At 39.7% G+C, this 26,632-nt stretch overlaps 8 protein-coding genes across 9 annotated transcripts; 5 read left to right on the forward strand and 3 right to left on the reverse strand.

Annotated features, from left to right (window-relative positions):
- The first annotated feature begins 78 nt into the window (after nucleotides 1-78).
- LOC6497323 (E3 ubiquitin-protein ligase PPP1R11) lies at nucleotides 79-820 on the forward strand. The gene is made up of 2 exons (XM_001962283.4): nucleotides 79-395; nucleotides 452-820. Exons 1-2 carry the CDS (start codon nucleotides 194-196, stop codon nucleotides 739-741), a joined length of 492 nt encoding a protein of 163 aa, XP_001962319.1. The 5' UTR covers nucleotides 79-193; the 3' UTR covers nucleotides 742-820.
- Nucleotides 735-3,175, reverse strand: LOC6498215 (F-box/WD repeat-containing protein 5). The gene is made up of 3 exons (XM_001962282.3): nucleotides 2,507-3,175; nucleotides 1,029-2,450; nucleotides 735-974 (listed from the first exon to the last, which is right to left on the reverse strand). The coding sequence occupies exons 1-3, from the start codon at nucleotides 2,984-2,986 to the stop codon at nucleotides 891-893; spliced, it is 1,986 nt and encodes a 661-aa protein (XP_001962318.1). The 5' UTR covers nucleotides 2,987-3,175; the 3' UTR covers nucleotides 735-890.
- Nucleotides 3,176-3,211: 36 nt separating this feature from the next.
- On the forward strand, nucleotides 3,212-4,838 carry LOC6497324. The gene is made up of 3 exons (XM_001962281.4): nucleotides 3,212-3,506; nucleotides 3,559-4,419; nucleotides 4,475-4,838. The coding sequence occupies exons 1-3, from the start codon at nucleotides 3,283-3,285 to the stop codon at nucleotides 4,767-4,769; spliced, it is 1,380 nt and encodes a 459-aa protein (XP_001962317.4). The 5' UTR covers nucleotides 3,212-3,282; the 3' UTR covers nucleotides 4,770-4,838.
- Nucleotides 4,839-4,959: 121 nt separating this feature from the next.
- On the forward strand, nucleotides 4,960-7,020 carry LOC6497325. The gene has a single exon (XM_014906160.3). The coding sequence runs from the start codon at nucleotides 5,070-5,072 to the stop codon at nucleotides 6,975-6,977; it is 1,908 nt and encodes a 635-aa protein (XP_014761646.1). The 5' UTR covers nucleotides 4,960-5,069; the 3' UTR covers nucleotides 6,978-7,020.
- LOC6498214 (farnesol dehydrogenase) lies at nucleotides 6,986-7,910 on the reverse strand. The gene is made up of 2 exons (XM_001962280.4): nucleotides 7,146-7,910; nucleotides 6,986-7,086 (listed from the first exon to the last, which is right to left on the reverse strand). Exons 1-2 carry the CDS (start codon nucleotides 7,857-7,859, stop codon nucleotides 7,045-7,047), a joined length of 756 nt encoding a protein of 251 aa, XP_001962316.1. The 5' UTR covers nucleotides 7,860-7,910; the 3' UTR covers nucleotides 6,986-7,044.
- Nucleotides 7,911-11,274: 3,364 nt separating this feature from the next.
- Nucleotides 11,275-12,017, forward strand: LOC6497326 (prefoldin subunit 1). Its single transcript, XM_001962278.4, has 3 exons — nucleotides 11,275-11,438; nucleotides 11,520-11,662; nucleotides 11,727-12,017. Exons 1-3 carry the CDS (start codon nucleotides 11,409-11,411, stop codon nucleotides 11,932-11,934), a joined length of 381 nt encoding a protein of 126 aa, XP_001962314.1. The 5' UTR covers nucleotides 11,275-11,408; the 3' UTR covers nucleotides 11,935-12,017.
- LOC6498213 (protein-lysine N-methyltransferase CG9154) lies at nucleotides 11,964-12,873 on the reverse strand. Its single transcript, XM_001962277.4, has 3 exons — nucleotides 12,624-12,873; nucleotides 12,410-12,569; nucleotides 11,964-12,354 (listed from the first exon to the last, which is right to left on the reverse strand). The coding sequence occupies exons 1-3, from the start codon at nucleotides 12,762-12,764 to the stop codon at nucleotides 11,984-11,986; spliced, it is 672 nt and encodes a 223-aa protein (XP_001962313.1). The 5' UTR covers nucleotides 12,765-12,873; the 3' UTR covers nucleotides 11,964-11,983.
- A 165-nt stretch (nucleotides 12,874-13,038) lies between these two features.
- Nucleotides 13,039-16,323, forward strand: LOC6497327 (Krueppel homolog 2). Of its 2 annotated transcripts, none has more exons than XM_014906161.3 (5): nucleotides 13,039-13,164; nucleotides 14,783-15,051; nucleotides 15,113-15,362; nucleotides 15,422-15,555; nucleotides 15,614-16,323. In XM_014906161.3, exons 2-5 carry the CDS (start codon nucleotides 14,828-14,830, stop codon nucleotides 15,837-15,839), a joined length of 834 nt encoding a protein of 277 aa, XP_014761647.1. In that variant the 5' UTR covers nucleotides 13,039-13,164; nucleotides 14,783-14,827; the 3' UTR covers nucleotides 15,840-16,323. The 2 variants fall into 2 exon arrangements, with proteins under 2 accessions (XP_014761647.1, XP_001962312.1); XM_001962276.4 differs by lacking the exon at nucleotides 13,039-13,164 and adding an exon at nucleotides 14,519-14,608.
- The last annotated feature ends 10,309 nt before the right edge of the window (nucleotides 16,324-26,632 follow it).

Below are 26,632 nucleotides of genomic sequence, written 5' to 3' on the forward strand. Positions count from 1 at the left end.
TGTTGAATCTTAAATTTTAAATTTATTAGTAAGCCTAGACCTAAAAAATACATAGATTTTCAATTAAAATTTCAAAATCATAATAAAAGTGTCGTTGCCAGACTGATTTCTAACCAAAACAAAAGAAAAAATCAGCTGTCAGTAAATTCCATACGTTCACACTTCTCATTACTTATTATTTACTTTGTTGAAAATGGCCCAAAAACCCTGCAGTGAGTCGACCAACGGGTCGACCACCCAAATAGTAGATGAAGCTGATGCCAGCGCACCCGTAGATGGCACCAGCACCACACCCACACTGCAGCTGCGTCTCGAACATCCCAGAGATGAACGCCGGGTGGTTTTTCACGACGGAGTCATTGACAATGAGCACCTAAACCGCAAGAAGTCCAAATGTAATAACCACTTAAAGTGTATTGGGCAATTATAATCCTTTCAATCTTCGTTTTAGGCTGCTGCATATACAAGAAACCACTGGCATTCGGCGAGAGTTCTTCGGAGGACGATGAAGATTGCGAGCACTGCTTTGGCCATCCTGAGAAGCGGAAGAAGAACACCAAGCACAACCATAGCCACGATCACGGGGATGGGTCGACTCCACATGGAATCCTGCCGGATGTGCCTTCTACGTCTACACAGGCCGCGGAAACGAGCCCTCCCCCAGCAGAGCCAGTTTCCACGCCCCCTAAATCACAACCCCCCAACCAAGGCAATGATTTGGAACAGGCTGGCAATTTGTAGGGCTAACATAATTTTCAATATGTATAATTTAAAAACGTTAACAAATCGGAACCAACACTAAACACCTTTAAAAAGATAATATCGTCTGGCAGTTATTCAAACTTGCGGGATTTTAAGGCGAGAACAACCAGAGGAGCAGATTTCTCATCTCAGTTCTTGTGCTTGAGCTCAAAAGACTCGCTTACGTTGATTGGGATGTTGTACTCCTTTGCCTTGGCCCTAGAGCGCCAAACCTGCAGAAGATAAATATTAACCATAAAGTAATCGAATGCAAACTTGATGCTTACCTTAATGGTATAGTCATCGCTGGTGGTCACTAGCATTTCGGAGTCGCGAGGATTAAAGGCTACGCTATTTACTACATCCGAGTGCTTGAACTTCGCCAGACTGATGCCGTAGTAGCGATCCCACAAGTAGGCATGATGGTCCTCAGCCCCGCTGGCCACATATTCTTCACACACATCGAGAAAAATGAAGAAGCACTCTGTGCTAGGCGTGTAGGCCTTGTGAGCGCGCAGCATGTTCCCCACCCGCTTTAGAGTCATAAGGTCTATAACATGGATGTCGATCTCTTGTGCGATTGGCGGTGGCTCTAGGGGATTGGTAATAACGTAATCGTGCGGCCATGGACGTGTGTTAACATACAAGTAGCGGTGATCTGGGCTCAGCGCCATGCCGATTATGTGCCCGTGGAGATCTATCACTTTATCTACTTGATCAAATCGATCCTTAACGGACTCATAATCCCACCAGTCCGGATCGTTACGTGGTGTCTGCTGCTGCTGCTGCTCTGCAGCCTTCTTGGCAGCTATCCTCTGCTTCAACGACGGACCCGGATCGAGTTTTTTGGGAAAGTAGATGTTTCGAATGCGTTTAAAGCCGATCTGGTGAGGTGTGAAGGTCTTGGAGCCCGTCGAGAATATGAGGTATTTGGGCATATTGCTCTCCAGTTCGTCATATTCCTCATGTACGTCCATCGATTCGTATTCCTCATCTTCTTCCTCATCGTTGGCCTCGTTCGCTGGAGCCACCGCCTTCCTGTACTCATCAAGATAGTGGATGGTAGCGTCTCCAGTTCGCTCCTTGGAACGTTGCTCACTGATGTCTGGCAAGTTGTTCTCTTCGGGTGTTGCGCTTCGCGTCCGGCGCAGGCTAGCTGCATGGGACAGGGGATTTCCACTTGCCAAGGAGCTGTGTCCCTGGTCGTTTTTGGGCGGCAGAGCAGCAGTGCTAGCATCCTCAACAGCCGCGGCTAGCGGATCGTTGCTCTCCTCCAGCCATGGGCACCTAGCTATCATGATAGCCCTAACCGAACTGGCATTGCGGTTGTAGAACTTGTACATTTGACTCATTATGGGAACGTGTTCCGAGTCTATCTCTTGGTTGGCCTTATTAAGCCAAAGCACCGAGGTACTCACCAAGTGGGCCAGCCAATGCAGGTCGCCGGAGATCAGATATTGGTCGCTGAACCAGGTGCCAAATATGTCGTAGGGACGATTCACAACCCGACATCTAAGATGTGACTCGGTGGCCCCCAAATAGAACACCGCTATTTCGCCGGAAGTTGATTGTGGCGACCCGAAATGCACCCCGGAGACAAGTAGCAAGGTGTCGCTCTGGTTGAACTGTGAGTACTGGGAATACTTCCAGCTGAACTGTTTCATATTATGCGCGTATCTCTCGGTGCACGGATGATTCGCGTTCCACACCTGTTAAATAGAATTGTTAAAATATGTCTTCCCATTAGGCCACAAAAGAAACTTACTATCACATATCCATCTTTGGAGCAGGTGGCGAACATCTCTCCGTTGTGGGCGAAGCTCACGTGCAGCACCTGATGTGTGTGTCCGTGGTTGGTCTCCATCGTTGGCTCCAAGCGCTGCGTCAGGACAAAGGGGATGTGTGTGGACAGCCGTTGGTACTCATGACGCCAGCTCTGAGCCCCCGGCTTCAGCTGAATGCTCGGAGAAGCTCTGAAGCGCTCCTGAAACTTCAGACGCCACAGCAAGTCATCGTTCGCGACCTCGTTCCACCTGCGGCAACAGAGGCTCGCCTGCAGCAGATCGACTACACTCAGACGCTCAAAAATGTTGAGCAGTGTGGGTTCCGGCAAAGCCCACCAACCAAAAGTTTGGCTGCCCGGATAACTTTCGCTTTTACATTCGGATTCACTTTCCTCACCAGTGGCTGCTTGCACCGAGTTCCTATTTTTCATGAGTCTGGCCTTTTTGAAGGTCACTTCCATTGAACTTTCGAGTCGGAGAAGTTTTCTTTTCTCTATTTTTTTTAGCAGGAAATCAGTTGATGGAAGATTGAGTGAGCTCGGTTGGGTAACTACAAGCAATTAATAAAATTTTTGAAGGTAAACTAACTTTCTCCGTTACTGTTATTGTTTTCACAGATGCCCAACAGCTGATACAAGGGATATTCGATAGCAGCTGACGTGACTATCGAAAAATGAAAGATTTGAACGAATTCGACTAAAAGCTACTCTGTAAAAGGCTCTATTCGCTGTTTAAATAAATATGTTTTGCTTATTTAATGCTCTTTGATAATTTAAAAAATGTGTTTTCTAATAAAGTTAAAGAAAGTGCAAAGAAATTTTATAATATACTAAGTATAAAGATAATATACATCGCTTATCGAAGACACAGGGTATTACAGGAAAAGCACTGCTCTGAAAATGGAAGGTTATTAAAAATTTCGTTTGGGAGGTCCGGAACATTGAAGATGTCAGGAAGTTTGCGCCCCGGCATCCCCAGACAGTGCGTTGATCAGATGAAAGAAGACATTCGCTAATCATCTCCGTCCCCACAGCATTTGGCAGCTTTTACGCCATGGCTCCCCAGACAACCTGCCGGCTACCTTGTATAAAAACCCGGTGGTCATAGCGGCTGCTGTGAGGACACCGAGCGCTCTATTTCAGAGCGAGGAGCAGCGTTTGGTCGGTATGGTGGTCGACCAATTGGTCAAGAGGAGCACCGTGCCACATGTTGAGTTTAAGAAGTTGTTTGTCTCTTCCTCCTCCAAACTACCTGCTGCTGATTGTAGTGAACGTCTGTATGAAATATCCAAAGAACTGGGTCTCAAGAACTGGGAGGTCCACGCCCTGCAAGATGATGCGTGCTCCATAAAAGGGGTGCAGATGACATTGGAGAACTTGCTACACCAAGGCGACCAGTGCATTATAACTAGCGATATCCGAGGCCAGATTGTGCAGCCAAAGCACGGGCTGCTGGCCAATGAACTGATGGAGGTTCAGCAACCGCCAAGGAGGTTAAGGGCGAGTCAGGAGGCTTCACCCACCCTAGGAGCCGCTGCCTTGGCCTGGACTACCCTGGACAACGCCCAGCGCCTGCAGCTGCAGCCCCTAGCAGTGGTTCGCGAGTTTACGATGAAGCAGGACGAGGAGCAAGCAATATACCGATTGCATGACAAGGATCCCATTAAGCCCAGTGAGGTTTACAGTTGGAACTTGGTCACGGACGATAGGATGCCAATTTCGGAGACCTTATTCCGGGATTTGTACACCAACCGCCTTTTCACGCACGATTCAAAACAAATCACGGCAAGCCACCTCCTTACCCACCTCGTGCACTCGTTGCCCACTGGAGAGCTGGGTTGTGTCTTTATGGGAATGCCAGACGGTCGTTTCTTGAGTATGACTCTCGAAAAAATGTGAGTTTCTGTTAGCTGCTGAGACTACTTTTTCTCATCCAACTCTTTATTTCAGAGCTCCCCATATCCCTCAGGATGACGGAAAGCCCCTGTTAACATTGTATACACGAGATCCTTGCTCCTTGTGCGACGAGTTAGTTGATAGCTTGGAACAACATTTCGCTGGCCAATACCGACTTGAGAAAGTTTACATCGATCGCAAGGAAAATGTGAGATACCTGCGCCTCTTCCGGCACGACATTCCGGTGCTCTTCATTAATGGACAGTTCTTGTGTATGCACCGACTCAACAAGGAGGCGCTAAGGGAGTCTCTAAAGGCTCTACATCGAAAGCACTGTTTCTCCCAATGACAAATTTATAGAAAAATTCTCAGTTGCAAATAATTTCAGGCTACATAAAGCTATCATGTTTACACAGAATTTTCTTATAAGTACTTTCTCGGAAGGATTATAGTTGTTTTTGTAGAAAAAGTTGGGAGATAATCTTTCGGTGGAATGCTCTTTAATCCGGTAGCGGTAGCCACTTTACTTTTTACCTTAATACCAAATAATTAGAAAATGTATATATTGTTTCCTCTGCCTAGTTAGTAGGCTTTTTAAAAGTCTGACGTTCTAAAAAGTTCAGTAATCATAAAGCCTGCGGAATAACCAATGCCTATCAATCGAGAAAGGCTAATCCTTAGAGGATTGCTGCGAATATCTATTTACCTACTTCTCGGCTATCTTTTGTATTTGAAAATCAATCAAAAGCAAAAGAATCAAGAAAGTGAAGAGGTCGAAAATGTTATAAGCTATGGAGATGAATTTTCTGTCAATACATCAGGATGCCAAATACATTCTATGAAACCCTTTGTGGACTCTGCTATCAGCTTTATGGTACCGTTTGGGCCATTTTTCTGCCCCGAACTGCAGCTAATGAGGGCCGAGACTATAGAAGGAAGAAATTATATGGTACGCTCACTTTCAGACTCCGGGTACTTTCGAACCCTTCTTTTAAAGGGTAGGCATCTGTTCTGCATGTACCGTGAATTTATCCGGGATGACGATTTTTGCAACACATATATCTCATTAAAGTTTTTAAGACTAAAGAACGATTTCAAGCGTGTTGAGGTAGGATCTGGTGAACAGAACATACGGATCTGGTGCTGGGTGGACTTTGGCAGGCTCATATTCCACGACGTTCTTTTCTTCGTGCCACCTCCCAAACCCGAATCAGAATCCCCGCCAGTCCACAGTAAACTGTCAGTCATGATCATGGGTGTCGACTCCATATCCCACATGCACTACCTTCGCTACCTACACCAAGTGGCCGACTTTATTGAGCGCTTGCCCCACACCGAGTTCTGGGGCTACAATCGTGTCGGACATAACACCTATCCCAACCTGGTACCTCTATTGAGTGGTAATACATCCGACGATCTTGAGGATAAATGCTATAGGTATTATACTAACTATGACCATTGTCATTTTTTGTGGGATGACTTCAAAGCTGCGGGTTACGAAACAGTTTTTGCGGAGGACACCGACATGTATGCATTATTCGTTTACCTAAAGGGGGGCTTCAAGAAGCAACCCACTGATTACTACTTTCGGTCTTTGCTGCGGGAGGCCGAAGTAAATAGTTTATATCGAACAGAATTGGACTTCAGATGCACTGGCGGTCGACTTTATGAGCAGCAGTACTATGAGTTCATTTATAAACTCCTGCCACACATGCGACAACGACCCTTCTTCTCATTCTTGTGGAAGATGCAGGGGATTCACGACCATTTCAACTTTGCCAGGTTGGTGGACAGCGACTTCCTGAATATGTTTCGAAAGATACAAGAGCAAGGCATCATGGATCACACACTGATCTTGTTTATGAGCGATCATGGCATTAGATTTGAAGGCTTTGCGAAAACATATTTGGGACAACGCGAGATGTCGCAGCCCCTCCTCATTGCAATTTATCCGGAATGGATGGTGGAGAGGTATCCCCTGGCCATGAAGAATCTTCAAAATAATGCTCGAAGTTTAATAACTACATTTGACCTACATGAGACCCTCAAAGACATACTCCACCTGGATCTAATCACCGATGAAAATATTAAGAACCGAACACAGCATTTGCCAGAGACCCAAAAAGGAATCAGTCTCTTTTTACCGATTCCCGATCTCAGGAATTGCAACATCGCCGGAATACCACGGCACTACTGCCTTTGCGAAGAACTCACCAGTATACCCATTGAAAAGATGTCCGTCCAGCTAGCTGCCCGGTTCGCAGTGGCCAAAATCAATGAACTGATCCAACCGTATCCCCAGTGTAAACAGTTGCGATTGAAGGACGTCACCGACGCCTACGGAGTGACAAAAGACGATATTTTACAGATTCTAGTCCGCTTCAGGACGAAACCTGGGGATGGATGCTTCGATGCCACAATTCTTGAAAAGAATCTGAAACTATCCGGAGGAAGGAATCTAACCCTGGGCGGTCCTGTCACAAGAACCGATAGATATGATCACCAATCGTTTTGCGTTAAGAACTTTCAGATTGAAATGTATTGTTATTGTCTGTAACTATTTTATAGGATTTTCATAAAAATGTTTAATATTTTATTAAGGTTTTATAAGAAATAAGTCACATTTAAAACATTTCACCCATTGGTTTAATAGTAATCTCGTGGATCTGCAAAGAAAATAAAATAAAATCAAAGAAATTATTAAAAAACTAAACATTATTTTCACCTGAACATGAGGAGGAGTTTGGATGGCATAAAGGACTGCATCAGCTATATTGGCTGGCTCTAGCCTAGCCATGTCCTTGACGTAAAAGTGTATCTCCTCCGGGAAGATGTTTGTGTTGACTGCTCCAGGACATATTCCAGTCACTCGGATATTTTTCGCATGAAGCTGAAATTCCTGACGATACGTCTCAGTGATGGCTGTGATGGCGAACTTGGTGGCCGGGTAGATGTTAAACGAGGGCAGAACGTCTATAAAATTGAGGACCTGATGTCCAGCTATACTGTTTATGATCAAAACGTGGCCCTCGTTGCCCCTCCGCTTCATGTTTTGAAAGGCTTCACGGGTGCACCAAATGACACCCATTACATTGGTGTCGAGGACTTCCCGCAACTTTTGGGTGTTTCCCGGTGCTACAAGTTCCGTCTCGCGGGTAATGCCTGCGTTATTTAACAAAACGTCAGGACCCTCCAATTCCCGTTCGATCCAGTCGAACGAGCTGATCACCTGGTCCTCCTTGGAGACATCACATCGACGGGGTATGAAATTCTCCTTCAAATGCGCCGGTAGACTTTCTCTAAGTTCCTTTAGTTTTGCTTCCCGACGTGCTAATCCCACAACTCGCAGTCCTGCTCCTACCATGGCCCGGGCACAGGCGGCTCCAATGCCCCCGCTGGCTCCGGTGACCACGGCAAGCTTGTTGTGCCATCGCTCCATGCCGTCTGGGTAATGAAAAGGTGATGCAAGCAGCAACACGGCACTAGCTATACGAGAAAAGTTAGAGGGCTTCAGTATTTGTAATTTAGGTTAAATAGGTGGTCAAGTATTGGTTGGTATTAACTTTCTACTAAAGTTTACACTGGAATATTCGAAATTAGACAAAAAAACATCAAAGTGAAATATCAAATATAGAGGATACAATCTGCCTTAAAATATGAGAAAAAATTATCTTTAAGATTTTGCAAGCATTTTTGAACATTTGCGAAGAAAATTTAACAAAAAGTATAAAAAATAATTTGATTATTGATTTTGATACAGGTTGAAAGGGAATCTGTGTACAAATCGTTTAAGGTATTCCGCTCAAGAATCGGATGAATATTGACCAAGATATAGCCTTTTTTGTAGTTCATAGTGCCGCTTCCATGCATTTTCAACATTTTCAAGGGTACCCAGAAAATTATACAAGAAATGTAAAAAAAAATTGTTTTCTTACCTGCGAAGCTCCGTCTGGGTGATGGTGACTCGTTTCTTGTCCTCTTGAGTCTCTGGCCGCCTGGCTCCGGGCAAACAATGCGGTAAAGTGGGTGTTGGGTGGTGGTCAGCTGGGCACCAACATGGGTAACTTCTGTCGGGTGTGCTTCTTTGGAGGAGTTACCTTGTGGTCACTGGTCACTGGTTTTTGGGGATATCTTGTATATAACTTACTCTTTTTGCTGGCTTTCCCGTGCTACAGCTAGCCGTCGTCCCATCCCTCGGTCCGGCCATTTCCATGGTGAGCTCCTCCTATGCCGTCTGTGATCGTGTCCTTGTCGTCGCTCTCTTCACCATCTGCTGTGTCTTCTGGGTGCCTTCTGCGCCAGCATGAAACTTAGTCCTCTGGTCATGAGTCTCAACTATATGGACAACTATATTTGATGGCCATCCCAACTGCATTGGTGATAGCACGGGAGTGATCACGCCATACATGGTCGGGAAACAAAAAAAGTTACAAAAAAAAAAAAAATATATATGAACCACAAAATATTATAAAATATTTACAATAGCAACAACAACTACAAAAGCTACAATAAACAACAACATTTACAAAAACAACAACAAAAACAAGAATAAGAAACGAAATGAACACCAAATTAAAAAAAATATATATTTATTTTCAATTTTAAGGCTTGCTTAAGTGCAACCTTTGAGAATCGAGGAGGAAGGCGCTATTTTTTAAATAATTTTTTTAATTTTATTTATTAAATTGCTGCTAAATAATAAGATCTTCAGCCATGTTATTATATCAAAACCAATAGTAAATCGTTACTCTTCATTGCTAATCGACTTCATTGGACTCTTAAAACTAGGCAACGGAAATATGAGTGTTTACATTTTGAGATTTGTAATTTGTAACAAAACGTTATCCTTTCAAAATTATAGAAATATTTAGTTGTTTTGCAAGCTTCTTAAGCTTATACACCCAGGCAACTATAGTTCGGATTATATTGTACAGTTACATGGCTGATAAAATAAATTAAAAACAAAGAAAACAACACAAAATGTCCACATTACTAGAAGTCCCAATCTTATATGTATCCATAGTCTAATTAAACACAGGCATATGAAGATTATGGAGAATCTATCTAGGAATCGTTAAAGGTATTCCGCTTAAGAATCGGATGATTATTGGCAAAGATATAGCCATCGCAGTGGGTCATATATTGCTCCCCAGCCATTTTCCTGGATTTCGAGGGGACACCTGAAAATTTAACAAAAAATCTAAAAAATAGTTTGTTTCTAGATGTTGATGCAGGTTGAAAGGGAATCGGTGTACAAATCGTTTAAGGTATTCCGCTCAAGAATCGGATAATTATTGGCAAAGATATAGCCATCGCAGTGGGTCATATATTGATCCCCAGCCGTTTTCCAGGATTTCGAAGGGGACACCCCTGAAAATTTAACAAAAAATCTAAAAAATAGTTTGTTTCTATATTTTGATGCAGGTTGAAAGGGAATCGTTGTACAAATCGTTTAAGGTATTCCGCTCAAGAATCGGATGATTATTGGCAAAGATATAGCCATCGCAGTGGGTCATATATTGATCCCCAGCCGTTTTCCAGGATTTCGAAGGGGACACCCCTGAAAATTTAACAAAAAATCTAAAAAATAGTTTGTTTCTATATTTTGATGCAGGTTGAAAGGGAATCGTTGTACAAATCGTTTAAGGTATTCCGCTCAAGAATCGGATGATTATTGGCAAAGATATAGCCATCGCAGTGGGTCATATATTGATCCCCAGCCGTTTTCCAGGATTTCGAAGGGGACACCCCTGAAAATTTAACAAAAAATCTAAAAAATAGTTTGTTTCTATATTTTGATGCAGTTTGAAAGGGAATCGGTGTACAAATCGTTTAAGGTATTCCGCTCAAGAATCGGATGAATATTGGCAAAGATATAGCCATCGCTGTGGGCCATATTGTGGCTACATGCGATTTTGCACATCTTGAAGGGGATCCCCCAGGAATTTTGACAAAAAATCTAAAAAATATTTTATTCCCAGATTTTGATGCTGATTGAAAGGGAATCGATGTACAAATCGTTTAAGGTATTCCGCTCAAGAATCAGATAAGTATTGGCAAAGATATAGCCATCGCAGTGGAAAATTTAACAAAAAATCTAAAAAATAATTTGTTTCTAGATTTTGATGCAGGTTGAAAGGGAATCGGTGTACAAATCGTTTAAGGTATTCCGCTCAAGAATCGGATGATTATTGGCAAAGATATAGCCATCGCAGTGGGTCATAATTGCTCCCCAGCCATTTTCCTGGATTTCGAAGGGGACACCTGAAAATTTAACAAAAAATCTAAAAAATAATTTGTTTCTAGATTTTGATGCTGTTTGAAAGGGAATCGGTGTACAAATCGTTTAAGGTATTCCGCTCAAGAATCGGATGAATATTGGCAAAGATATAGCCATCGCAGTGGGTCATATATTGATCCCCAGCCGTTTTCCAGGATTTCGAAGGGGACACCCCTGAAAATTTAACAAAAAATGTAAAAAATAGTTTGTTTTTAGATTTTGATGCAGGTTGAAAGGGAATCGGTGTACAAATCGTTTAAGGTATTCCGCTCAAGAATCGGGTGATTATTGACAAAGATATGGCTATCGCTATATCCGGGAATCGGTGTACAAATCGTTTAAGGTATTCCGCTCAAGTGTCGGATGATTATTGGGATACAGTCATCGCTGGGCCCATATTTTGGCCTGATAAGGCTGAATTTTTGGTCTTGCACAAACCCAACTTTTCTGTCGTTTTAAATTTTAATTTTTACCGCCTCTGTTTAGCGATAATCTGATTTCAGTTTAAATATTGTGCTCCCTTTTATATCGATATATTGGTATTTTTATTTTCGATAAATTGGTATTTTCGTTCATTATCAACAACCCTACTTGAATCCCATCGCCTAGAAAAATTAAAACTTGCAGGTGTTGAAAGATTTGGGAAATTCACGTTGAAAACATATTCTATAACTTGTTTTATCTGTGAAGGAGCTAACATTAGTCAAAATGGCACAAATGGACATGGAATTGAAGAAGGTGAGTGGGCGGGATGATGCCAAAGCCGCCCACCGCGTGCTTCCATTTGGAAGAGTTACTCATTGCTTCTGTTTCCCTCAGGCCTTCACCGAGATGCAGATCAATAAGCTTGAGACGACGAAAAAGATCAACATGATCGACATGAAGTGTGACATGGTTAAGACCGGCAAGCACAAGTACCAGCTTACGGAGAAGGGCACCAGCAATCTGTCCGACGACACAAGGTAGGGGCGAAAACACTGAAACCATCTTGAAACCGTATCTTATTTAAATGTTGTCCCATTACAGGGTTTACCAGTCAGTGGGACGGATGTTCCTCCTGACCGATGTACAAAACATGAGAGACGACCTCAAAGCCAAGCAGGAGAAGTGCGATAAGGCGATAGAGCTGCTCGAGAAGAAGAAGGAATTCCTGCAGAAGTCTCTTAAAGATCAGGAGGACGGCCTCCGCGAGTTAGTGCAACAACGAAAAGAGGCCGATGTTGCTTCTAAATAGTTTCCTTTCCGGCATTTAAACCACACACCCACAAGATAACACATTGTGCTTATTTATTTTCAATATAATTGTCCAAATCGAAATTTGCATAACTGACAAACTGGTTGCCCAGGTTGCGTTCATGCTCTGGGTGGAAGCTGCACTTGTGAACGGCTAAGAAGGCGGTCAGCCACGGCTCCACCACCTCGCCGGAGCAGAAGATTAGCTTTGATTTGTCAGGGATTCGTTGTAACTTTTTGATTATCTCCGACATTTTGGAAATGCACTCTTGGGAGAGAAACGGTGGATCTGCTATGATGAGGTCGTACTGTTGATGGTGCTCCTTGAGATAATCTGGGTTGTTCTCTATACAATTAAAGTCGTAGTGCTGAAAGTCGGTTCCATAGGCTTCAAATCGTTTGTCATACTCGAATATTGCAACTAAAGAGAGTCAATTAGTATCATTATTTAGAATTTGGTAAGGCAAAGTAAGAACCTTCGTTGTGAATATCCTTGATGTCCTTATACAACGATGGGCACGATAGCAAAGCTATTCTGAATTCGCTTGAAGGTTCCCCTTGCTCTTTCAGGAGTGTGCCGACAACATCACGCACTATAAGTTTGGTTTTCGTGCTGTACCAGAACTGACTTAATTGCTGCAAGCAAGGAGTATGTTTAAATGGGCCTTATAATTCAATCCAAGAGCTTACCCAATCTTCTTCAAAGAGGGCATCTTTGCCGGTCTTGTTTAGAATCCGGTCCTCTTCCTCGGCTTCCCGTTTTGAACGTTCTGCCAGAAATTCATTTAAAATAGCTAGAGTGTCGGCTGGAAGGGACACGTCGTCATCCATTTTATTTACAATCAACTAGAAATACTAAAATAAAGTTTAAATAAACTAACTAAAATGTGCGTTTTAAGCACCAATGGTGGAAGCTCTTCGATAGTAATATCGATAAATTATTCGTAATGATTTAAATCTATAAATAGATAATTCTATGAGTTATTTCTGGAATATTTCTCAACAATTCTATTATCTATTTGTAGGAATCTTTAAATAAGTGGGTTTTTAGCAAAAATTAAAATTGGCGGGGGAGGCTTGGCGATTGTAATCGATTGCTAGATCATTACTATCGAACTAGTTCCCAGAGGAGCCACATCTCTAGAAAGCAGGAGAGAAACCAAGACGTATTAATTTACGTGTAAATTTATTGTCATATCACAGGAAAGTCGGACTAGCTGCCAATTGGCTGGTAAGTTTGTCTCTATTAGAATATAAACTCTGCAAAAATCAAGGTTTGCCAGGAAACTTCTACAACTAGTGCACGTCTGGAGCTTAATTGGTTTCCGTGCTGGGCGAGTGGCAGGCCAACTACCTGTGCCAACTTTCTTCGTACCATGTCCCCAAATCTAATGAAAATATGCCACGGACAGTTGCTCGGAAGTCAAATAAACACGACAGTCAATTCATCAGACAGTGTGACCCCCCAATTATACGGGCTATGTACACATGAAGGTTCATTAATGGCCGAAGAGGAAGCATCTAATTCCGGATGTGCAGCTTACCGCAGCATCAGTCGCTCCAGCTGTTGAATTGGGGCTTAGGGTTGCACTTTGAGCGTAGCCCTATTTCGCCGCGATCTCTCCGGCCCCGACTATTATTGGAGGCAATCATGTCAGACGGAGGTAGCTGGTGCCGCCATATTCACTACTGACGTGTTCCAATTGCCTTCCGATCGACCCGACCACGTGACGTCACTTATTCATTTATATTTCACCAGTCTTCACCAGATTGGTTCTCCTCGGTCCCTGCCTGTGAATCAATATCTGTGAAAAGCAATTATCCAAGGGAAGCCAATGCGGTGACCTAGTTTCATTAGGGAATGGTAGTCCATATTCAAATCGATAAACCGCCCTTGTCCTGCATTTTAAATTATCCTTAATGCTTATCACTAATAACTTGACCGACCACCTCCCACTGGCTGCTCTGTGGCGCAGAGTGTGCTTTCCCAATGGCTCTACCTCGCCCCCGGCTCAAGTCCACCTGTTGCCGCTTGTTTGCTGTAACATTTCGTGTACTCGGCATTCCATTACGACACGCATATTGCGGTTAGTCTGCAGTTTCGGTGGTTTATTAACACAAATATTGCTTCAGTTCCTTATTGTACCTCTGCCGATGACTGTAGATGGCTATGACTTTATTTTCCTGATCGTAGGCCCAAGACTAGGCACATTTAGAAGGTTTCGATGAAGCCGGTTAGCTCTATTTTATAGCTGACACCAGCTGACATCCCGGGAAAGTGGCATATAGAGCATGAATTCGCTTTTATTACACGTCCAACACTCATACTTGAGAATATACATTTAATAAAAGATAACTGCCAAAGCATTAAGGCTTCGGCCATACTAAACTTTGCTTTCCTTTCTGGTTATTTCTTTCATAACGCAACGCTTAGCCACTGATTTCTTTTTCGGCTGCTTATGCAAAGCACTGTCTGTAATTGTGGTCAACGCATCTTAGCCGAAACGAGCATTAAAAGCCTGAAAAAGTTTCCATTTGAGTGGCTTTACAGCGGACTTTAAGTTTCACATTAAACCATCACACGTGCCTCTACAAAGATTTCAGTTCAGGGGAAGCGTTGTTAAAAAATGATCATTACGTTGAAGACTTAGTAGGAGCTACTAGTTCGCCAAACAGTACGGAATTTCAACAAAAAAAAAGCATAAGCAAGCACACATTAGATAAGGCGGCTAACTATTCTTATCTTTAGCTCTTAGCCCAAGATAAGAATAGAATTCCCTCTGATAACATTTGAGGTAAAAGTGTAACTCATTTTCTTTGCATTTTTTTCTTTTCATGCTCACTGGCAGACTGAGAACTCCGGAGGAATAGCAAAGAACCAAAGCCGCCCTAAAATGAGCACAGCCACTGAACAAACTCCGCGCGCTGACAGCGCCGAGAACAACAGCTCTGAGAGCTCCTCCCAGCCACAGCAGGAGCAGCAGCAGCAGACGAATTCACAGAAGCCGCATCTCAAGCTCTTGCAACATTTCCAAACAAACCGGATCGACTCTGCCCTCTGGGCCCTGCGTCTTCTGGCAATCTTCTTCACCGTCAGCTATGTTCTGCCCATTTTCACGTGAGTATTTATAAAATTAAATCATTTAATAGTTAATGTAACATTCTTTGTCTTCCTGCAGTTCACAACAAAGCTCCTTTAGCAAGGTCCTTCTGGCCAATGCCGCCATCTCAGCGCTGCGCTTGCACCAACGCATACCCGCCTTTTCTTTCAGTCGCGAGTTCCTCGCTCGTCTCTTTGCAGAAGACTCGTGTCATTACATGATGTACTCGCTGATCTTCTTCAACATCCGACCATCGTTGCTGGTTCTGATCCCAGTCTTGCTTTACTCCGTACTGCATGCCTCCAGCTACTCGCTCAAACTCCTGGATGTAAGGATAGCCTTCTACTAAATATAATCTATTTTATTTAATAAGTACTCTTTTTATAGCTGATTGGTCAGAATTCGTGGTGGGGCGCCCGTTTCATCATCTCCATTGTGGAATTCCAGGCCGCCAATATCCTAAAAGCCACAGCTTTTTGTGAGATCTTCATTATGCCCTACGCTATTGTTCTAACCTTCATGTGAGTGTGAAAATTATATGTTTCTTGAGGATCTTGTTCAATTCCCTATTTCTTGCAGGAGCCACGCTGGTCTGATGACCCCCATCATCTACTACCATTACTTGGTTATGCGCTACAGCTCACGCCGCAATCCTTATCCTCGCACTGCTTTCGCCGAGCTGCGTATCACCTTCGAGACGCTGGCCGCCCGTTCTCCACCCGCTGTGGGAAAGATCATTCGTGGTGGTATCGGATTTGTGAATCGCCTGGCGCCGCAGCCACAACCAGCACCGGCTCAACAGTAATTGAATAAATGCTTTGGGGGAATAAAACAATCAAATCACATTTGTAAAATCACTTCAAATTCACACACACGCTCACCTAGGAGATCGGTTTTCAGATGTTTTTTTCGTTAAATGGATTTTGTTGCACCTTTCCGAAGAGACCAAATATGTCTTTTCATTTCTGAAGCGTATGATTTTTCGGCATTTATGTTTAAATTGTAGCAATTTATTTAAAAATTATGTCATGTTAAATGTCTCGTTTGTCGATGTTTGTATGTCCTTATGAACTCTGAAGAGTAAAGATTGCTTTTTGTTAGCATTACTTTCCAAATTAATTTAGTTTATGTTTCACTTTGAAGTATTTCTTGTTTAGTCTATCAAACACATAAGCGTGACAGTTGGTAATAATGATTTAAATATATTTTTTATGAACGTGTAAAGTTACTAAAACAAAAACAAAAAAATTAAAAGACGATAAAAATAAATTTAAATAAAATAAACTTTAGATTTTCTGTTTGGATTAATTGTTACATTTTTTGAATAGATAGATAGAGTTTACTAAAAATAGTTGCGTTTTAAAAATATAGGATAGATATTATGTACTAATCCTTAATTCTAAATGTCGAATTCTAAATGATAAGAATTTATTTCAATTCTCATGGAAGTCCTTTTCGAAACCACCTTCTTTTGACGTTTAAATATTAGAATCTATTTAGGATTGTCAATTTCTTTGGTTTAAAATTTAAAATATTATTTGGGGTTTGTTTTGGTGGAAGCCTTGGGAAATAGACGTCAATCGTTGTTACTCTACAAATTTCTAGTATTTTCTTAAATGTATAAAAATTAACGTGCTACGTTAATTAAATGTAAAGTGTATTTTTTATTCCTTAAGTGGCTTAGAGTCATGGGTATAGCATTAAACTTTGGATAATGAGGGGCAACGGGTGTGTCATTCTCCTAACAAAAATTCTACATTATACCAATATAGCTTAGCGTGTTTCCCAAGTGTTTCTATTTCAAATCCCCCCGACCTTAACGCATCCAGAAAATGCTTCTGGCAGTGGAGAGCTTGATCTGAGGGGGTGGTGGAATTGTGCTCTTGGCTTTTGGGACTACTTCCGAATTTCCCAAGGTTCAATGAACCGCCTGTCCAGCGCAAAAAGTACATACATATCTAGTGATGAGGTGGGGTGGAGCCAGAGCCACTCACTTTCGTTCGACACGCGGGGTAAACAGTCCGTGCAACATCGTTGCCGGTAAACCATCCGAGAGTCATGGTGGGGAATGGTGTCTGTGTTGATGGCAACGTCTGCGCGTTGGCGTGTTTTCATGGGGTTCTTGAACTTTGGCGCGACCAGAGATTTCTTCTCTTGTTCTGAGGTTCACGCTGAATATTATATTTCGCTTTAATTCTGACCCCTTTCTTAATTTCTTTTTATGTACATAACTATGGATTTCTATCTAAACAAAACAGAGGGTTTATCTTAAGATAAGTTAAAATAAGTATACAAATATATTAAAGTTCAAAAATATATATCCATTTGTCTAGAGTATATCATATTAAACGCCTAAAACTAGGCTATATACTTTAAACTTTAAATATTTTTCTGAATATTTTAATTTAATTAACATGATCATATAATTTTATTATTATTCATAAACCACTTTATATTTTTTAACAAAACAAAAGACCTTTAGAAAATCTCTTTTCAATAATATATAGGGAGTTATCTCTACAATCGATAGGTTTCTTTAGTTACAAATAAATAATATAGCTACAGATCTCCATAGATTTGTGAAAAATTTAATTAGATTTGAATGTAAAACATCATATATATTATTTAAATCTAATTAGATCAATAAAATACAAAACAATGTAGGGAAAAGAGGATTCCCCCGCCTTGATACCGAATTTATAATTAATTTAATATAATCTTTAACGTATTTTTTATACATTTTTTATCCACTGGGCGTTTTCCTATAAAATTAATTAGAAAGTTAATTACTTTCCCCTAACAAGTATCATAATATCGGTTGTCAAGATCTTTGGAAAACAAATATCTGCCATCAGTGCAAGGGGGTCTCCATTAGAGTCATATTAGTATATGGGTCAAGCCAGTCTATGTCGAATCTGAAGCTTTGCCTTGGCTACAAATTAAATTGAAAAGCAACCCCCATTCCGGGTGGGACACGCATTAAATGTAGGCATAAATAAAGCCAAGTGCTGATTATGCATTTCCACCCTCACGGCTCCCCCCCAAAAAAAGAAAAACTAAAACTTGGAAAATGACATCATGACAAACAGACGAAAGCTACAAAAAAAAATAAAATAAAAACAGTTGCATTGGTTACAATCAAATATTTGTGTGGGCGACGGAGCAATATATAGTACATTAAATTGTTCCAAAAAAGCACAGATGAGAATACATAAGGCCTGTGGGGTTGTCCGCCCATAGTATTTTGCCACCAAACCGATGCCCCTCCTTCATTTTCAATCTGCCGGGGTCTTTGAACTCTTTGCCGAACATTGTACCGAAAATGGGTCACGAATCGTCAATTTCCCAAGTCAGAAAATTTCCCTGTTGTCACACCAGTTCCATGAAGGAAAATCTTTTTTGGGGGGCTACTCTACGCATAGCTCTCGCCTCGAAGCAATTTCAATTGTATTGCGTAGTCGCTCGGAGTTTGCGCAGCTCAACTCCATCAGATAACGATGGAAATTTCCCAATGAATGAATAAAACTTTTCTATATTTGATTAGTTTGAAATTGTTATAAGGATCAAAACTTGATCATATTTAAAAATCAAAATAAACATTGTTAATTGTTATATCAAATGTGGTCTATATTTTACTTTATCCCAAGTTCGATGAGAGTACTCGAAAATTTCCCCACTCTCAAACATCTCAAAACTTTCACTTCAGTTTCTCTCAAACCTGCTGAACAAACATCAAAAAGAATTCCCCACTCAAACGACTATCACTCAAACGTAAATTTCCCTCAAATTGGAAATGATGAGCATGACATAACAGACCGTGTGTGTGAGTGTGTGTGCGTGTTCTTGTTCTGGTTGGACTACAAGTGCGTGAGTTTTTTTTTTTTCGGCTGGGGCCAATGACCCTCGGAGTAACGGTATCCATAGTAATAGATAAGATGTAGAGGGGATTTCCTATGCCCTCTCTCTTTATATCTTTCTCTCATACTCCTCTCTTCTTTTTTCATTTGTGTTCCTCTTCAATCTGGTTTTCAATTTTAACCGAGAGAAGCTTTATCCCAAAGATACTTTTTCGTAATTCTTTGAGGAAAGTATTTTTATGGGGAGTATGTTCCCTGATTTTATGTTCCCTGCAGCTGCTTCACTATTACTTAATAAAAACTTTATTATATAGAAGATATAAAATGATAAACCTCTAATTGCAGTGTAGTCTAGGAAAGAGAAGACTGGAATCTTTACTTTTCTTATTTACCTTTGAAAAAGTTTTAGAAGAGGAAGTTCATAAGGGACTGGAAAACCTCTTCTATATCTGGTATATTCTGCCAAAAAAAACCCTAGGCCTAATCTATAACAAGTTTATTGTGTATATATCCTGCACCTCTATTGTCAAATACCGGCGACCGGTAAAAGCTCCAAATTAAAAGCAAACAAACAACGACAATAATAAAAAACTCCCATCAGCCCCCAAAACAGTAAGGGGGATATCCGTAATGGGGAAATTATGCGCATGTCAATTGGCAAAAACCACCCTCGCACCTCATCCTTGCCGAAAGTTAACCACCGAAAGGGAAATTTCAGTTTCAAGAAAGTGAAACGGAAACTAGAGGGTCAATGAACTTGCCCAGAAAAGGAAAATCCAAGTTGGAAAACTCCATAGGTGAGACACAAGTAGAAAAGTCTCTGGAAAAAGCTAAAAGGAACTTTTTGGTTAAACAACTCATGCGTAGTTGGTAGTTTCTCGAAAGAATCAACTCTAACTTTTGATTACCAAGGGAGATCCAAAGGTATCAGAGGTGGGGTATAAATGGTAGGTAATTTGGCACATATTGGAAATGTCCTAGGAACATAGGCATATAAAATTAGAAAAGAAAACATAAAAGTGACTGTTAAGGGTGGAATTTCAAGACAATTATTAGGTTTTATTTAGGAGATATTTGGAAGTTTTGTTTCATTAGAACAGAAAACTTTTAATTAGTTTTCTAAGGACATACTACAAACAGCTTAAGGGGGGGTTAGGGTCTGAGCGAGCAAAAAAAGACACATTTTCATGTTTTTTTTTTGAGGATCTGGTAAACATCTATTTATTTAAGCTATTTTTAGATTGAAGTACAACATTTGAAGAATGTTTTGTAAAATTTTCAGAAAAAAATAATAAGAACTACGGCAATGGCGACCATTATTAGAAGGCTCCTCGAAAAAAAGTTGCATTGCGGTGCCCCTCATATATCGGTTGTAGATTATCCGAAATCAAAAAATCAAAGTTCTTTCGTTAGATAGACATTTTTCCCAGGTATCCCTGGGAGGGTTTTTAGAAGTTCCGATTTTTAAATTTTTGGGAACACTTTGAAGTGAAAAACGTGATTTTTGAGGAAAAAAATCGGCTAATTTGTTATTTAAAAAATAGAAATTTTAACAAATTTGGAAAAAACTCTCCAGGGATACCTGGTCAATTATGTTGGCAAGAAGTGGTAAAAATTTCAAAACGATCGATTTAGTAGTTTTAAAGTTATGATGGGCACCGACTTTGAAAAAGTGAGTTTTGGGAAAAACGCTTTGAAGTTTTTCTGACCGTTGGCCTGGCTCGGAGGTGGAGTTGCTAAAATCGCTGTATCTTTGTTAATAATGAACCTATCCATCTAAAATTGGACACAGTATTCTTGAAAGGTTCTTTAATAAGAAAATCAAAAAAAAAAAATCGAAAAAAAAAAATTTTAAAACCCCAACCCCCCCTTAAAGCTTAATCTTTATTTAAATCCTAATTATAAGGATGTAATAATGCCAATGTTGTACTTTTTAGAGATTAAGATTTAGTGAGGTACTGCTGCCATCGGTTCTAATCAGTTTTTCTGGTTATTGACACCATTCATAAATCACTTTTTCGCCTTTTGTGCTCCTATTATGCTTGGGAGGGCATTTTCCATCCACTCGTTCCATTTCCAGCCGGGCACGTAACACTGATTGAGTGAATGTACGGCGTACAATAGCACCGGAACTGCCAAGAAAACTAACAATCAAATGGCCTGTTCTACTAATCGGCCATGTCATCGTAAATAATATGAAATATTGCCGTTTGAATTTTGCATTTGCTATATATTGCATTTCGTATGGCAGCCGATGGGGATGCACGTGCCGCCATAAAGCAGGTAAAGTGATTATTTGCAGGGAGGGAGGGCACTTCGAGGGAACTATTCGAGACCCAAGTCAATGCCCAACTAAGTATCCCCTTGAGTGGTCAAGGTCTTTTAGATTAACTTTAGTAAATGTTTAGTTTGTTCCTGAGATAAACAAAAATTCTCTGATTCACTGTAAGGTGTGTTCTATTCTATTTATTCATTACAAAGTTTATAATTTCCAACTCAATATTATAGGTTTAATATTATTTTTAAATCTCTGATAACCACACCGTTTATTTTATACTTTTTGATATTATTGATTCAAGTCTATTTTTACCTCTCAGATAGCATGTCTTATCATTAACTTTTAGTTTGTATCACATTGTAATATAGTATACACTATACTATAAAATAATACTTGATTTTCTTTGTGTATCTTGAAGTGGGGAATTTTTTTAATAAACTTTTAAACAATAAATAAAGCACTTAGTTTATTTGAAAAGTTTTTCAAACAACTTTTTTCACAAGTGTTTATTGGGAATAGCAGACGTTGATGAGAAGCTACAATTTTATTAGTTTTTTTGAACAAAAAAATATATTTAAGTTTTTCCAAACATTATTAAACTCAAAAGTTTTAACAAACAATTCTCTGTTAATAAAAAAAAAAAAACACTGTTTAATTTAATTTTTAGACTATATATTATAAATATAATTTAATATTAAATTTTCTGATAAATCTAATACTAATAAGATGGAATTTTCTTCTATAAATAGTTTTCTAATTTTAAAAATGCCCTCAAATGTATGCAATAGAATACATACCCGGGGATGCACTGTTTTAACCTTTACCTCCGACTGTTTTCCTGTTCGCCTGGTAAATGACGCGCGATACAACAAATCGTATTGCACAAATTTAAGGCGGAAAAAAGTAGAAAATAACAATTATTTTTTTTAGCTTGCTAAAATTTTATAACTAAAAAAAATTTCCTCCTTTTTTCCCCTCATTCGGGTTGCCAGATCTTGAAGCCTCTGGAGAGGGCGCTTTTTGGCGTTGCCACATTTCGAGGGCTCTGCAGAAAAGAGAGAATTTTTTTTGAGAGAAAAAAATTTGAGAGATGAAAATTTTTGTTTTTTTTTTTATTCAGCTTGAAATTTTATTTGGCTCTTAGAAAAAAGAGAATTTTTTAAGAGAGATGAAAATTTTTGTTTTTTCTATTATTCAGCTTGAAGTTTTATTGGGCTCTTAAACTCCCATACACTCTTAACTTAAACTTAATACGAGAAACTCATGTTTGAGAGTTTGAGAAATGAGATCTTACACTAATTTTGACAATATTAGACTTAAAATCTATTTTGGCCTAATACAATGGTTCTGAATAATTAACAACACTTAAAATTTCTACTTTATTTTGTAGATTTAACCAATTTTTTCGAACTTCTAAGAGGTCCGTGTTTGGAACAAACGGTACCCCATTGTCCCCCTTGCAAAATTTAATGTGGGATCCCGTTGTGGTTTTAGCCACAAAAGGACATAAATTACAGGGATAAATTTTCGATATTCGAAGACACGTTTCCAGATGTTTATCATATTCAGCTCTTGTTGACAGTTTTAAAAAACAAAAATGGCATTGCCGCTTGCCGCATTCAAAAACCCTTGGCTCCCTTCCATCCTCCCGGTTTCCTTCGATGATAAATTTCTTTGTCCTTAATGATGATGATGATGATGTCTGGGTGAATTGTTGTGATGTTTCATTATCCGGTTGTCCTTCCAAAATCCTTTTCAACTTTGCTAATAATGATGATGATAATGATGATGATGATACTGATGATGATGATACTGATGATGAAGACGATGGTATGAATGGTAGGGATGGGGGTGTTTGGGATGTTTGTAGTGGTTTAATGATGGGGATGTTTGGGATGTTTGGGGGTGTTTGAATTTCTATTATTGGTAGGGATGCGGATGATTGGGGTGTTTGAATTTCTCTTATTGGTAGGGATGCGGATGATTGGGGTGTTTGAATTTCTCTTATTGGTAGGGATGCGGATGATTGGGGTGTTTGAATTTCTCTTATTGGTAGGGATGCGGATGATTGGGATGCTGGAATTTCTCTTATTGGTAGGGATGCGGATGATTGGGATGCTGGAATTTCTATTATTGGTAGGGATGCGGATGATTGGGGTGCTGGAATTTGTATAAATGGTAGGGATGCGGATGATTGGGGTGTTTGTTATTATGTCATGAAAGAGAGTGTGAAGCAGAGGCAGAGGCAGAGGGGGAGCAGCGGATCGGCAAGTGCGCAGTCGGAGAGAGCTGGCGGCGGCTGTTTTGGCGTTCAATGCAGTTAATATTGACGCAGTCTGCCTACGTGCAAAATGGCAACACCGCCGCCTTTCCCACACCCCTTATCACTCATTATCGCTCACCGGAATGTCCAGGTCTGCGAAAAACACAACAACAACTAAAAAACTGAGTACAGTGAAGCTACATTGTGTAAAATGCATACGTGTATTGGTGCATGGACATGTTTTTAAAGCAGGGCTTCATTCTCATCATTTGGATGAGAAGTTTTGGGGTCATATTCACGCCCCTTTTTTAAGGTGTTCTGGCTAAGAATTTTGGGATTCTCCGAAAAGAATTTAATATAAGACTTAGATTGGAGAATTTTTAAGAATTTAATATCATACCACTCACTCTTAGATACTATCATATCTAATGTACACCCTGTTGTTTGTGTAATATGTAAAATTATTATATTATTAATTTAATTTATATTATTTTTTTCAAATAAACCCCTCACAGGATCACTCTAATCAACCCATTTACTTACTGCATATATAGCCCTTTTTAATTAAATCAATGATTATCCAACAAAAGCTCAACTTCAAAACAAGAATTACCTGATACTAATTATTTTCATTTTCACGACATCTATTTAAGTCAACAGTCATGCAAGTAAATGTGCATAAGCTGGGAAAAACAAACAAAAACAACCTTTTTATCGTTTAGGGCTAGAAACTTTGTTTTTCTTATTTATCAAAAGGGCCTCCAACAAAGAGTCGAAAGGGATTTTTAAGTTTCTTCGAATATTACTCATACGACCTGTATTACAAACTTTCTTTTACTCGAAGTGAGTCTTGCTGTTTAGTTTTTTTCTGTTTCTGATACTATATACATCAGACTATATATAATATATCACTCTTTATACACAACTAAAATTATAGCTTCCGGTTATTTCATTCCTAAGCCTTTGAACTTCTAAACGAAAAGCATTTTACTTGTCATTGCTATTTTCAAGAACTATCAATAGAAATGCAACAAATTAATTGATAAAAACCTGCTTCAATACCCTTACAAAGAGTATCATAAATTTGACAAGAATTATAAGAAAAATAAAAGACTTTAAGACAGTATCCTCCAAGATCTTTCTACAAGTTATGATATAAGATTTAAGATCTAAGATCTAACTTCAAGGGTATATTATATTCGTTTTGAAGCTAATCTATACCTCTGCTCTTTCATTAAGGGTACAAATATTATTTTGATAGCAAATCTGCGCAACTTTTGATAATGCCAGCAGAATAGGTTGCGGAATCTAATGCTGACGCTTCAAAGTTCTTACAAAGTTATAAACGGGCCTCGCATAACACTAATTTTCTCCACGAGCTCCTCTTATCTTATCGTCTCATTATGTCATTATATACATTGTGTTCATATGTGTAGATTCGAATTTTCCCATTGTGCAAGATTGTTTTTTATGTAAACAAGGCACAATTGCACAATGTTTTGAAAGGTGAGAAGTGCTTACGTACTAGTTTTATCTCAATTTAAGTAACTGACCATACGCAATATAAATTAAATGATATTTTAAAGTCAAAAGTTTATGAATATATGTTCTAGATAGACTCCTTTACATACTATCTATTATTCCCCATATATCCTCATGGCTATCCCCCATATCCTCATATGCTTTCCTAACATGCCCTTGAGACCATTACCACATTCTACCACCCTCTATAAGCCCGTCTTAATTGAATTTGATTATTATCACACAAAATAATTATAAGCGTCATCCGTTGGGCGTAAAAATGTTTCGTAAGATAACTAACTTGTTAGCATTGTTTACCTCTAGATAACAACGGAAATAAACTGCGTCGTCCAATTTGCGATTGGAATTCGACGGTGGTGGTTGGTTAAGGGGCTGGAAAAAGGGCACAATCAGTGTGTAAATATTAGGGACCCCACAAAGTAATGTCAACACTCGTGCAGAGCCCTATTACATCTGGCGAGGGCGCAACAAGTTCGTTCGGCTATCGAGCTGCCGCAACTTTGTAGACAACTGCCGAGTATGTAACATTAGTCCGGGTCTGGACTTGAATCCGGAGAACGCTTTTTAAGCATTACGCTTTTCGATTGCATAACTCGATAGGCATTCATCCAACCAACCAACCAACCAACCAACCACTTGCACTCGGAAATTTATGGCATACATCAAAAGTACAACTAAGCAATTTGAATATGTACGCCAATACAGATACACTGCACTAGGTGCTTCTGTATATACACTATACTTACAGAATTTTTAAACGTGCAAATATAGTAATGAGTTATCCAATCTGATGCAATTCCTATTATTACGATGGCAATAAATTTGTTTACCGAGATGCTTCTAGATTGCGGAAACCGAAAGACCTAAACGTTGATAAGTGAGATGTTTATAGAACAGATACATCTAGATGTGTTGGTCTATGGGCCCTTGGAGGTATTACATTTGGGGAAATAGATATAGATTCTATAGATTCTAGACTTGGAATTTCCCTATTACAAGTATTGAAAATTATGGTACTTGTAGTAAACAAAGTAATTGAAATAAAATAATTGCTTATTATAGATGTATATTTTGAAATATTTTTAAAACATTTTCAAAACTTTTTAGGGAATTTTTTCAAAATAATACTATAATTTAACGATGATCTTTTAAGATGGTGTAGCTCTTGTAGGATTATGGCTCAAATTCCCCAACAAAATACTGAAAATATAGAAAAATCTATTTGAAACTTAAAAAATAAGTTCGCCATTTTGTTTTTGAACCATTTCCGCCAATAGCAAGTCTAAATTTCCCTCCTTATCGTCTAGCATAGATTTCAGGGTCTTGAAAAAGATCTAGATCCTCAAATTTCCCAACAAATACTGAAAATAAAGAAAAATCTACTAAAAATTTAAAAATAGTTCCGCCATTTTGTTTTCGAACCACTTCCATCAATAGAAAGACCATATCGTCTAGCATAGATTTCAGGGACTTGAACAAGATGCAAGCCTGTACAGGTATCTATGTATCTACACATGTATCTGCAATGGCCAGTGTGCATGTGTAGATACATCCATAGAATGGCGGATACAACTACAAAGAAAACGAGCAAACATATTCACAAAAAAAGCATACAGCACTCGGCGCATGCAGTGTCTGCCTCTTGCTCTCCTGCATGT

Source organism: Drosophila ananassae, chromosome 3R, assembly GCF_017639315.1.
Source record: "Drosophila ananassae strain 14024-0371.13 chromosome 3R, ASM1763931v2, whole genome shotgun sequence".
NCBI lineage: Eukaryota > Metazoa > Arthropoda > Insecta > Diptera > Drosophilidae > Drosophila > Drosophila ananassae.

Bases quoted from the DNA above. Each gene is read 5' to 3' on its own strand.
- LOC6497323 (XM_001962283.4), top strand. From the start codon at position 194: ATGGCCCAAAAACCCTGCAGTGAGTCGACCAACGGGTCGACCACCCAA. The intron at 396-451 runs GTAATAACCACT...TCTTCGTTTTAG, and splicing joins AAACCGCAAGAAGTCCAAAT to GCTGCTGCATATACAAGAAA.
- LOC6498215 (XM_001962282.3), bottom strand. From the start codon at position 2,986: ATGGAAGTGACCTTCAAAAAGGCCAGACTCATGAAAAATAGGAACTCG. The intron at 2,451-2,506 runs GTAAGTTTCTTT...TCTATTTAACAG, and splicing joins CCAAAGATGGATATGTGATA to GTGTGGAACGCGAATCATCC. The intron at 975-1,028 runs GTAAGCATCAAG...TATCTTCTGCAG, and splicing joins GCGATGACTATACCATTAAG to GTTTGGCGCTCTAGGGCCAA.
- LOC6497324 (XM_001962281.4), top strand. From the start codon at position 3,283: ATGCTCTTTGATAATTTAAAAAATGTGTTTTCTAATAAAGTTAAAGAA. The intron at 3,507-3,558 runs GTGCGTTGATCA...CCGTCCCCACAG, and splicing joins CGCCCCGGCATCCCCAGACA to CATTTGGCAGCTTTTACGCC. The intron at 4,420-4,474 runs GTGAGTTTCTGT...TCTTTATTTCAG, and splicing joins AGTATGACTCTCGAAAAAAT to AGCTCCCCATATCCCTCAGG.
- LOC6497325 (XM_014906160.3), top strand. From the start codon at position 5,070: ATGCCTATCAATCGAGAAAGGCTAATCCTTAGAGGATTGCTGCGAATA.
- LOC6498214 (XM_001962280.4), bottom strand. From the start codon at position 7,859: ATGGAGCGATGGCACAACAAGCTTGCCGTGGTCACCGGAGCCAGCGGG. The intron at 7,087-7,145 runs GTGAAAATAATG...TTTTCTTTGCAG, and splicing joins AAACTCCTCCTCATGTTCAG to ATCCACGAGATTACTATTAA.
- LOC6497326 (XM_001962278.4), top strand. From the start codon at position 11,409: ATGGCACAAATGGACATGGAATTGAAGAAG. The intron at 11,439-11,519 runs GTGAGTGGGCGG...TGTTTCCCTCAG, and splicing joins TGGACATGGAATTGAAGAAG to GCCTTCACCGAGATGCAGAT. The intron at 11,663-11,726 runs GTAGGGGCGAAA...GTCCCATTACAG, and splicing joins AATCTGTCCGACGACACAAG to GGTTTACCAGTCAGTGGGAC.
- LOC6498213 (XM_001962277.4), bottom strand. From the start codon at position 12,764: ATGGATGACGACGTGTCCCTTCCAGCCGACACTCTAGCTATTTTAAAT. The intron at 12,570-12,623 runs GTAAGCTCTTGG...CCTTGCTTGCAG, and splicing joins CCCTCTTTGAAGAAGATTGG to CAATTAAGTCAGTTCTGGTA. The intron at 12,355-12,409 runs GTTCTTACTTTG...GACTCTCTTTAG, and splicing joins CAAGGATATTCACAACGAAG to TTGCAATATTCGAGTATGAC.
- LOC6497327 (XM_014906161.3), top strand. From the start codon at position 14,828: ATGAGCACAGCCACTGAACAAACTCCGCGCGCTGACAGCGCCGAGAAC. The intron at 15,363-15,421 runs GTAAGGATAGCC...CTCTTTTTATAG, and splicing joins ACTCGCTCAAACTCCTGGAT to CTGATTGGTCAGAATTCGTG. The intron at 15,556-15,613 runs GTGAGTGTGAAA...TATTTCTTGCAG, and splicing joins GCTATTGTTCTAACCTTCAT to GAGCCACGCTGGTCTGATGA.